At 32.9% G+C, this 12,435-nt stretch overlaps 1 protein-coding gene across 3 annotated transcripts in view; it reads left to right on the forward strand.

The window, feature by feature from the left end:
* The first annotated feature begins 3,911 nt into the window (after nt 1-3,911).
* The window catches only part of LOC128182868 (tyrosine-protein phosphatase 10D-like), a 31,152-nt gene continuing 22,628 nt past the window's right edge, over nt 3,912-12,435 (forward strand). For all 3 annotated transcript variants that reach the window (XM_052851627.1, XM_052851629.1, XM_052851628.1), the window contains exons 1-2: nt 3,912-4,070; nt 12,231-12,267. In XM_052851627.1, the coding sequence (XP_052707587.1) occupies nt 4,026-4,070; nt 12,231-12,267 (82 nt within the window). In that variant the 5' untranslated portion in view covers nt 3,912-4,025. The remainder of the gene's footprint in view (nt 4,071-12,230; nt 12,268-12,435) is intronic.

Raw genomic sequence — 12,435 nt, forward strand, 5'->3', positions numbered from 1 at the left:
AATGAGATATTTGTGATGATTTGGTTTTGATGTGCCTTCCTTGACACGTTCTTTTAACATGCCATTTAAATTTCCATTGGATGACTTAAATTCCTTATCTTTGACAACATCAATATTTCTCATCAGGTCTGCAAGTTTTCGGTTGATTGCTCCTCTCAAATTTATCAGGGTATTTCTATGGTAGAGTTAACCAGATTTCGCAGATCTAGCCTCACAGTAGAATTGCTCCAAAAGTTTATTTAATTCATTGGGTGATATCGTCTCAAAATCAATAACTTTGTCTCTCCTTTCTAGGCTCAAATCTGTATTGAAAAGAAATGTGTATTTTAATTTTTCATTATTTATTTTAAATACTTAGTTAATGAAATACAATGATATTATCTGTTTTCAAATATATAGTTTAAATAGAATCATAGTTTGTATTTATGCCCCTATACATTATGTAATCTTGTTTTGGATTATTATCAAATGATTTTAAACTTTCCATTTAATTTTTTTTCTGTACGCATGCATACAGACTAAATATTCATTACACAACATTATTCCATCTTAAAAGTCTGCATGGTGTATTGGTGCACACTTTCCTTTTAAAATAGGAGAGAGGAACAGGTTCAATTCCTGTTGTTGACAAAAGATGTTGCCAATAAAATAATTGAATGTAATGAATTATCTACATTGTTTGTCCAAAATTCCGTATTATTTACCTATGGAATTACACCAAAAAAATTATAGAGTTTTACCTTGAAATATTTTGCATCCCCAAATATTTACATTATCCAGTGTCTTTGTCTGTGATAACACTACGTATCGATTTTGTACTATATAACCAGGGACGTATATACTAATGACGCCAAATTGAAGCGCCGGCGGGGTTTGCTTATTCATATTTAAAGATTTAATCGTACGGTGTTCTAAAATTATATGAATATAAGTAATAAGGAATCATTCTTTGAATATTATGAGGTGATAATTTCGGTCGGGGCGGGATCAAATCTATCATAAAGCCCTTCGGGCTTTATTGGATTTGATCACGCCCCGACCAAAATTATCACCTCATAATACTCAAAGAACGATTCCTTATTCCTTATTTAGTGTTTTTCTTTGTTGACTCTGTTTGGCGAGCACCAAAGTACTTGTTGATCTCTTCTTCTGTACTTTGTTTGAATCTGCTAGGAGCTGATGTTGTTTCAGGTGGGGGGGGGGGGGGGGGGGGTGATCAGTTATTGAAGGCTTCGATAGGTTTTGTGAAATATCCTCTGTAATTTCACTGCATACAAGTTGCCCCCAAAACTCATCATCAATTGCATCGTTGTCCATTATTGGAATTAAGAGAAAATCTGTTTCTAACTTAAAATTTCCCAACTCAGTCTCATCTGCCATTTTAGTGAAATATACAACCTTTATGCAGACGATGTGTGTGTATATTAGATATAAATGAGAAAACAAAACAAAAATGAAGTTATTTCTCAAATTTTATTAAAAAGATGTTTTCCGTGTCTCTAAATACTTTGCACATTGCTAAATATATTTTTGATGGGTTTTAAAAAGTAGTCCTAGGATGTGTATATTCATACGCGGATGTGATCGTTTCAAACTGTTTAGAACTAGATTGTGACATCATTATGCAAATTTCAGCCATGTAGGTATCTATACAGCTGTGAAGTACAATGAATTTTCTTAAGAAATAGAGGAAAGAATACTCTCTTAATGTAAATATAAATATTGTTTAAGTGACAAACGCTATATTACTGGGTACATTCTTATATGTGCAATCTTGGAAATATCAAATCAAAGTAAAAGGATTAAAAATTAAAGCTACGGATTTGCCTTCCTTTAAGGATGAGACCGTCTGCAATATCAAGAACCTCCAATGGAATGATTTCTGGTTCTCGACTTGATTGTTTTCTTTCAAATGACGATGGTACTCAAAGCCTGTATAACGCGCTATTAGCCATACAGGGGGTACAATTTGATGGGGAAGATAACGATGTAAAATTTACTTATTCATGAGACATTAACTACATATATATATGGGTTAAGAAAAAGGGAAACATTTCCAGAATTATCAATTGAGAGAGAAATTAAAAAAAATACATGTGCATAAACTAGAGTAAAACGAATTCACGACCGGCTTTTAAATCATTTAAGCTGCTCTTCTTTCATCTAATAATGTGTTTGTTTACAAGCAATATAATTCACGAGATTTTAACAAGTTAGAGTACATAATGAAGACTACTGATACACCTACCTTACATGTTAATGAACCTAATTGGTTTGGAAGTCTTCACATGCTTTTTATATGCAAATGCGCGGATCCAGAAATTTTTTCCGGGGGGGGGGGGGGTCCCGACGGTTATTCGAGTATGCAGGGGTCCAATTGTACAATGTAATTAAATTTAAAGAAATTTGAATTCTGCAAGGGGGGGGGGTTAAGAAGCAAGGAGACAAAATGTTAAAACAGCGATCTTTTTATGTGTGGGATATTGTTCAAACAAAGGAAGCAAGGTTGATCTTAGAAATTCACCATGATTAAGCTGTAATTCATATATTCGTGGAATCACATCTTCGCTAGCCAAGGGTTTTCGGTCCACTTTGCTCCCCATAAACCCTTGGCGGATTTCATTGCGAAAACTCGGTGATGTGGTGGCGCTATCTAGCGAGCAACTTGAGTTGCGCCCCTTGCATATTTACATTTTAATCGAATTAAACAACGGGTTGTATACACACTACGGCATTAATACAACTTGAAAACATGTTGACTATCGAATATCGGAACATAATTAACGATGCTATTAAATACGAATTAAGTTATAAACTAGGGAAAGCATGGAATGTTTTATTCATAGTGTTTTGTAAGGACCTGTACCAGGAGTGAAAAAGTCGCGATTTATATCAAAGCTTTCATGTCATAAAACCAGGTATCGTTGTCGTAAATATTGTGAACCAAAGATATTGAATAAAATAAATCTCATTGAACCTTTAAAAGCAATATCCATAAGCAGGAACGTATATACTAACGGGATGGGCAGCTTCTACATTCGCCATGTTTACTTCCCATGCTATCACGCGAGCCTTGACAAGTTTGTAGAACTATGTTCAATCCCAGTAAAATATATAGGTTTTTTAAGCGATCTGGTTAGACCATCGTTGGCGAGGCACTGTACTCGAGAACTTGTGTCTCAATTTGTTAAAAGCACCGAATGATTTACCAAAGATCACACACGTGTTTTCTTTTAAAGTTTATATTTACAAGCACTGCGATTGGATCAGCTACTCGCAGCTGCAGCCAATCATAAAACGGAGCTCGTCACCGAGTTTTCGCAATGAAATCCGCCAAGGGTTTATGGGGAGCAAAGTGGACCGAAAACCCTTGGCTAGCGAAGATGTGGAATCATAAAGCAACCGATTTTAACCCCGGGTGGGGGGTGAGGTTGGGTGAAACTGCCAATGATGACCAGGCGCTACTGTCCACAAATTCAATATACAATTTTATACTATAATTTCCTTTGTATTTGATTGTGTTTTATCAGTATCAAAAACAGCCGGTTTATTCCGTGATCCTTTATAACAAGCACAAGTTTCGATTTGACATGTTGCTCACTGTACAGTACAACACACATGTTTATGTAGTTGGCATGTCAGTTATAACTCCTCGGCCATGTATGTACAAAACTAATCCAGACCTACTTCAAAGTACAAGCTAACAATAACGAGAGTTCCTCCTATCGGTAAATTCGAGTGAAAGTTTTATGGTCAGCCAAGTAGATAGAAGATGATATAAAACTGACTTCCCCCCTACATACACACCAGTCATAAAAGTCCGAAAAACGTGTACCCCAATCTCATAATGCAAACACCCTGACCATATTTTAAGAAGTATGTATGATAAATTGAAAATGAACAAGTTCCCCTAAAACCACGTGAACAACGAGACGGAAGTTTAGTCCCGGGATAACAGGAAAATGAAGAAGAGGGGATTACTTGGTCGATAAGCTTGTTTTAACATGGCATGAACTACATCTATAATGGCGATTTTACGAGGACTACTCGTCTTATTTGTGTTGTTCGGGGTAAGTCTTGGATTCTGTTCTAGTGTCGGTCTTGAATTTGGGTTTTATATTTCTTTGATTTCCTTGTCCAGTAGAATATTTTTACACGTCGCGCCCAATTGCTTCCTGTTTCAATCAGACCCGTAATCTTTATAGTTTGTTTACGAAATGTCACCGGAACAAAACATGCAAATTCGAAACTTTACGATAATTTACACCGAAACAATTTTCAGTCGTTTATTTGCTGCCTTAAACACTGGGCGCTTCATTTTCTGTTAAGTGGGGGGAAAATTTTCTATTACAGCCATATCCAACACATTTGAGTCATCAGGAAATGTTCAGTTATATACATACACACATATATAGCTTGCATCATCATAATGTTGATTTTTTTTAAACTGTGGGTTTTGAAGCTACATACACGACATTAACTAATCTTCCTTTTCAATTGTTTGGACGAAATTAAGGACATTTTCAATGAATTACAAATAAACATCTCTTATCGAGTATATGCAGACGAATTTCAAATGTAAACGTGCACCTGGCAATACAAACAATTAAACAAAGGTTTAAAAGCTATGTACAGCTTTAAGAGGAAGTAAATTGAAGATAATGTATGCATTGGTTGGCATGTCTTTTGCATAAAATTCAAATGATATATATTTTCAAGGTTGGTTTTTAAAAACCGCCCACAATTGACTGTGGTGTCACAATTTCTTTTGTGTTTCCCCAAAGCCCTACATTGTGTTTTTTTATTGATTCAAACTGGTTTTTTTTTCGACATATGTTTATCTATGGAGAGAAAGAGAGAGAGAGAGAGAGAGAGAGAGAGAGAGAGAGAGAGAGAGAGAGAGAGATAACTAAACAGATTATTTACAAAAACAGATAAATTACAAACACTATCTTAAGTCATGTACGTGTGCATCTCTAATACTGATGGTTCAAAATTGAAGACTTTTAAATCTTGGAAATTATAATAATCGAAATCAGAAATGGGGCGGGTACTTTCACTCAAGAAAAGCCATACATACATGCATATGTACACAACAACATTGTAGTCTTCAAATCTATCATAAAGCACTTCGGACTCTATTTGATTGGACCAATCCCAAACGTATTTGATCACCTCATAATTCTCAAAAATTGATTCCTTATGTTTATGTAATTATTATCAATTGTACGATTAAATATTAGAATAGTCATTGGTGAAATGTATCGGAGTATACATAACAAAATCGATTCGTAGTATTACATGTAAATAACACAGAAAGTTAAAACAATGGGAAATGATATGTACTTAGGATTCAAGATGAATTATTTAAAGTTAAATCGTATCTAACGGTATTAGTTAGGGACCGTGCTAGTAGAATTTATATTTTGAAAAGGCTGAACTCAAAACATGATGCGATGCGAATTATAGAGGTATCGCATTCATGATTTTTGAAAATTTCGTGGAGTTTAAAACACGGAAACAATACAATTGAACAGTTGTTCCTCTTCATAATCATTTGATTATTCGATTATGATTTTTTTTCAGCATCACTTGAATTAACAAACAGTGATTTTACATGTATATCCCAATTAAAGTTAAAACATAACTAGTTCTGATGCGCTTTACATGCAAACAATTTCACGACTAGAGAATCGTGATATAAAGATTTTCTGTTCTGTTCTTAAAATAAACTGTATATATTACAAATTTTGAAGGGTTTGGTTTTTCTGGACTATTTTTGCTTCTGTGATCTCTGGTTATGTACACGTTTTTGTCGTCACTGGGCATTCGTTGTCCTTCTCAGGATATGCATACTAAATCAATATACAATTATATACAGTGTATGTTATATTTTATCATTAAAAAACACGATTTTTTTGGGGCATTTGTCTCGCTGTATTCCATACCATATGAACAGCATATACATTATAATGTTAAGTGTTGCTAGATGACTGTGATTTTATCATTATTTTTTACGCGTTGCGTTGTTTGAGTGATCTAAGAAATAAAATAAAAAACAGGCTAAAATCGTACTGGAAGAAACTTAATTGTCCGTGAATTAATCTTTTTTTGGAAACCACAATACTTACATGTATTATAGTAATAAATTGTTCTACAGAGTATACCTCTAAACGTTTTGATAGTCAGAGCCAGATCTCTAATTTTACATAGTAACATTTGATACCCTTTGTATGTTATGAATTATTTGACATGATTGCGCAGTACTCAAAATACACTTTGACACATCCAACTTCCGGTCACTGCTGATCAAACTAATAACCAGGAAACTGGATACTAACCTTACATAATTCTTAAACTCGTATTCCGGTATGAAATTATATAATAGAACAAAAAATTTAACGCAGGCAATAATACAATTGTTTTTTATCCTTGAAGTGATTCATTTTTATCAAATAAAATCAGCGGATGTACAGCCGGGTCTTGATAAAAAAAAAGTTATCACATGAAAAGACGCGGACATAAAGAAGAAAAAGCTGAAAATTTATAAATGTCGTGTCTTTTATATATATATATGTGTATGCCTATATTTAAAAAAAAAACAATGGTGATTTATAGGTGTTGCCTTGCACCGCAAACATTATATAAGTATCCGGAGTAGATTCTGGTGATGAACATCTGAGCTATGCCAATGAGATATAGTATAATTTTAGTACACCAATGCTTCGTATTCTAAAACATTTTACCCCCTGCTAGATTGTAAGGAAATCATTGGTTAACAAACAGTCACGTGGAGACCGTGTATATTCCATACACCGTCAGTGCCTTATGGGAAAAATGGCATTAATGTAATATGTTTAAAAGTACTGAATAATGACAAATTTAAGCTACGTTGACACTTCAATATATAATACGCCCTAATCTACCGTCAGATTGTTCATAGCAATGATACATAGTACTTTGATAATGTCCAAATTGGGAAGTAAGCAATTAGAGTAAGAGTGACAATTCAGCTTTGTATATGTCATATTTCTTGTAAGGAAAGGTGATATGACTAACTGATAACCTAAGTGGGATAAAAAATAATTACAATTTTGTCATGCGATTGAGTGACGTAAATGTTAACCCACCCACTCTATCAAAGCTACAAAGATACACAGCAATGTTTACAATGTCTTCGAATAGCCAGACACCTGAATATAAATAGAACAGAGTTACTATCTATTTGTACTTTATGGGGAAAAACCCTTTTACTGCTTTTTTATTGAAATATGTAAAAAAATCAAAATGTTTTAAAATCATTAGTTCACTGTTAATTCGTTTAAAACAACAAACATTAGTGTACATATTTCGAGTTAACTAAAAGTTATTGTTGAGTTTTCAAATATCAAATTTAAACACATTATTGATAAAAGTATATTTTGCTAGTTTAATCCTTTTGGAAAATGCAATGATATTCCATTATGGCCATAGGATTGTTTAAAAACTAAATATTTAACTTGATATATTCACAGGTAAGCATTTGAAACATCAAATGTCTTAAAGTAGTTAGCAGGGGTGTTTTCACTGAAGTGTATTTTTGTCCATAGGCATAAGAATTATCTACTGTTTCGTTTACAAGTCAACAACTTAAATTACAAATACGTACATGCACTTAAACAATAAAATTCTTTCTTAGGTGGTTCTTGCGGACATGAAGGTAGCAAGCATTGCAAAAAAAGATTCATTTTGTGATTGCTCCCTTCATAGTCTCATGAAAAGCTTGATGAAACAACACTCTATTGTTTAAATGAACAACCAAAGGAAACATTTATAAATCTCTCTGAATCCTTCTACAATTATCCATATGATTTAAAGGGGCATTGTCACGATTTTTTATCAAAAATTATTTTAATGTTTACAATGCTTAAGTAAGGCATTTTTATTATGAAACTAAAATATGAGTGTCATTCGTAGAGTTATAAGCCAGTTACATAGTTTACAATTCTTTAATATGTAAACAAAGCTTTTGTTTACAGTTTGGATGTTGAAGTGAAAAAACCCAATTTTAGACCGTAACAAATGTGTTAAATCTGTTTATTTATGCCTAAAATGAATAACAAGATAGACAATCAGCTTGAAAGAGAATTTTTACTGGTATATTTAACCTATCTAAACAAAAACAGGACACGAGCCTTGTTTACATAACAAAGAATCGATAGCTCTGTATCTTGCTTATAACTTAATGACTGACTCTCTCAAATTTCATTTGATCATTAGAAATGCATTCCCAAAGCATTGTAAATAATAATAACAGAAAAATGGATTTTGACCAAAATCGCGACCATATCCCTTTAAAAAAATACGTAGTTTATAGCTTTATTCGATCAGTTCGCAGAAGAAACAGCAAATTCTTCCTTGTATAGAAGTTCACACTTCACTATATATAGAAGGCTGGCATCAGTCAGCCACGTCTGTGCCCCTCAAGCAGCTAATGTTTCGAATATGTTAAGTACAATCCATGCTCACTTAGCCTTATATGTGTAAATGAGACACCTTTCAACAATCTCAACATTATTTGTTTGTCAATCAATTATTTCAACATTGATTAGTAAAGCGTCTTAAAGCTATTTATAAAAGTCAAAGGAATGCATATATTATATGAACGCTATTAAATATGATATATCATGATTCAATTTTGTCAGTATGTAGCCGTATGCATTTAAGAATATTAATCTGATTTTTTAAAAAAAAAAAAAAGAGAACACACTGAAGTCTTGGTAAAAACACACCCATAGCCAAATATTTCCAAAGGCAGGGTCTATAATGGTTTTGAGTGTACTCTCATACAATAATATTTAAAATAAAGTTTAATGCATAACCTCATTTTCTTAAAACCATGGTTCAACTAAGTTTGATCTACAATCTACTGTAAACAGGTAAATATTCGCTCCCGATTATTTTCGCTTCTTTTGCTCTCGCTGTTACTACCGAGTCTGGGCTATTTATAAACAATTTCAAAAAAAAAATCTTAATCAAAAAGAGTTTCCTTTCTCAGAATTCAAGACAAACCGAATTCGTTTGCAAAAACAGAAGGGCGAAAAATACACGATGTAGCTAAAATAACCCTGTATACAATACATGAATGATGAATGTAAATGACTAAATGTGATTTTTTCACAGGAAAAAGCCCACATCAACAAGGAAGCAATTTACTGACTATGTAGACAGAGCTTTACAATGTTAAATGGTTCTTCAATGTATAGAGGCTTAGTTCAACAACAATGATTCATAACACTTAACTCTATCTCTCTACAACCCCCGTTATGCCAGTACATGCATATCGTACTGTGAGAAAATGAGATACCGGGACTTCTCGGTCTTGTACATACATTGTATCCGGTGAATACAACAATGGTTTATAGACGCGGATATACTATGTCTTCAAAAACTAGACGATGACACAATGCTAGTATATCCGTGGATATACTTTGTTTAACAAAATATCGCAGGCCAGTTGTAAGTTCGATGGCTTGACGTATATGATTATTTGAGTGCTTTTTTGGTTGAAAATTACTCATTTACCTGTTAGAACGTTTTATTGATATGCATATATTCTACAGGTTTGTTATCAGAGCACAAATAAATATGCAACAGGGACGAGGTTCGAATTGGTAAAGGGGTGGTGGGGGTGGTGGTGGATTCCATGCATTTGAAACGCAAACACAATAGAGTAAAAAAATCAAAAGAAATTCTCGAGAAATATTGCTTACAATATATATTAAAAGTAAATCCCCATGTAATTGGTAAACATGATTGCAATCGAAATTAAAAGACTCGAGAAGTTATATTGAATATCGTTTACAATGCATTGTTTTGGGGGGTACCCATCTGTGTGTTATGCATGCTTATAATAAGAATTAAAACGAAAAAATTCGAGAATGCTTATGATGTATAGCTCTACTTGTTTTCAAAATAAATTCTTTGTGATAAAACATTTAAGATTGTCTTTTAAATGAATTGTGCGTTTATAAATTTGATAAGATCTTTTTCTTTCAAAATCATGTGCCTGTGTAAAATGCACCAAATTCATAATAAGGATCTTAACGAGTAATGATGTTACATGTAGTTTTAAGGGGATTTTATTTGAAAATGTTAATATCATAATATGTGTATGTCAAATGTTTTCTCTTTTGCTATTTTTTATCGCATCTAGATACATGACATTTTGTTTGAATAGTATGCATACAAGAACAGGACAATGTCTTTTTAATCACTCATAACAGCTGTTGAACTGCTCAGCTACAGATTTATTTTGGAGATTTGAAAATCTGAAAACAAAATGAAGGGGGTTCATTGGTGTCCTCTTTACAACCATTTGTTGAGAAAAACTTGGAATTTTGCTCCTTTAAGTTGTAACTTTGCCTCCAAATAGGATACCCTATTTTTATCAGTCGGCATGGAATCTATTTTTAGAACAAGAAAAATCCAGTCAATACTTCAATAACTCCTGTGTCTATGGAGACACATTGACGTTATATTTTCAAAGAAAAAAAAAAAACAAATGTCAATTAAAAACAATCTGTTTTGTATTTGATATACATCTCTATATCTGTCCAATGTTTTTTTAATGGGGATATTTTAGTTCTATAACTGAAATTAAAGTAAATTCTTTTTAGAGGTGGAATAGGGGTCCAAAAAAGAGATTGTCTTAAATTAAAATTAGAATACATCATATTCCAATGCAAATGCATCTGCAATGTACCTCCATAGACACAGACAAATATAGCTTGTGGTTTTTGAGGCCCATTTTAAGAATAGGGTACCTTACTTTGAGACAAAATTACAACTTAAGTAAGCAAGCTTAGACATTTTTCTCAAGAAATGATTGTAGAGAGGACACCAATGAACCCTCTTCATATTTTTTCAGATTTTTTAATCTTCAAAATAAGTATGTAGCGCAGTTCAACTGCTCTAAGTGATTAAAAAGGCATTTTCCTGTTCTTGTATGCATACTTTTCAAACAAAAGGACATGTAGGGCCTCGTATTTATTGCTTTTATATCGTGTGGAAACATTTTTGGCCAGTTTTGGGCAGAAACAAGCCAGTCCAAAAAATGAATACATTCGTATCCTCAAATGTACAAGATGGCCGCTCATCCCCCTTAAGCAATTCTTATAAACGGCAATACTCTATAATATAATGAATTCTATGAAAATGTTTATTTCTGTACGGAACAAATCAAGTACCAGAATACACCTACTCAAGCGCAGGCCAATTAAGCATCTCTACTGAAGTTTATTATAAATATCAACCTCAATATATGTATGATTTCCTCGTTATATGTACATGTAAGATCATTTACTGAAAACGCATATGTTGTTTTCTGATATATGCATTAGAAATTTTTATGATCATCAAAGAAACAATGTAAATGATATCAAAATTGAATTTCAGAACAGAAAAGCTCAGCTATTTGTTGGGTTTAAAAAGGATACAAAAGAAACAGTGTATGCAATTCATCACTCTAACATGTTGACATGAAAAAAGTTATTGTATGGTTGTATTAGATTGGACGAACTCTTCCTTATTGAAAATGCAGGGAAACAGAAAAAAGCTTCCTGCTTTTAGATAATTTCTCCTCTATATTGATGTAGATCAAGTTTATTTGATTACATAGAAACTAAGGTATTTTGGGGGGAGGGGGTGGGGGGTAACTCTTTACTTGAAAAAATGAATATTATTGGAGATATATATTTCCATTGATGACGTGTCATCTGATGTGGTATTGTCCCATTCAGAAAAGATTCAGTTGAACATAGTTTACCCATGACCTAGCATTCCCCAAAATATGTCCAATATATTAGGTCATCCGCATATGTGAATAATAAAAGGTCGACTTTTTATAAAAATTCAAGTATTAAATTGATTTAATTTATCTGCTTATCGGAAGAGATAGCATTCTGATGATTGAACATGGTTTCTATTTGAGATAAAGCTGAAATGCTGATATTTGATTATAAAGAAGGACATCCTTACCGTAATTATTTAAGAAGAAAATACAACACTGTATTTGTTTCAAAACTGATTTGACATTATAGATATATACTCATAGTAAATTCCAATACAGAAATTTAAAAGCTGACCAGCACGCAACTTAGCTTGCATTGAAAAAGTCACGAATCATTAAGTTTCATCATTTGAACTGTTTTTAGTATATTATGCATTATACTCCCTTTTTTCAATTTCAGAGTATTCCCAGCGGTAACACCCAAAACGTCACAGATGGTAAGATAACTATTCCATTATATGATATATATTACATTGTCATAAAAAGAATTTACGTTGTCATAAAACATCTTTATCCAGCACTTAGCTATACTAGTCGTACCCAACATCTTAAACTACTTCTATAGAATGAATCAAAAACTTGCAATATTACTCGAATCGTTCACA

This window comes from Crassostrea angulata, chromosome 5, assembly GCF_025612915.1.
Source record: "Crassostrea angulata isolate pt1a10 chromosome 5, ASM2561291v2, whole genome shotgun sequence".
Lineage (NCBI taxonomy): Eukaryota > Metazoa > Mollusca > Bivalvia > Ostreida > Ostreidae > Magallana > Magallana angulata.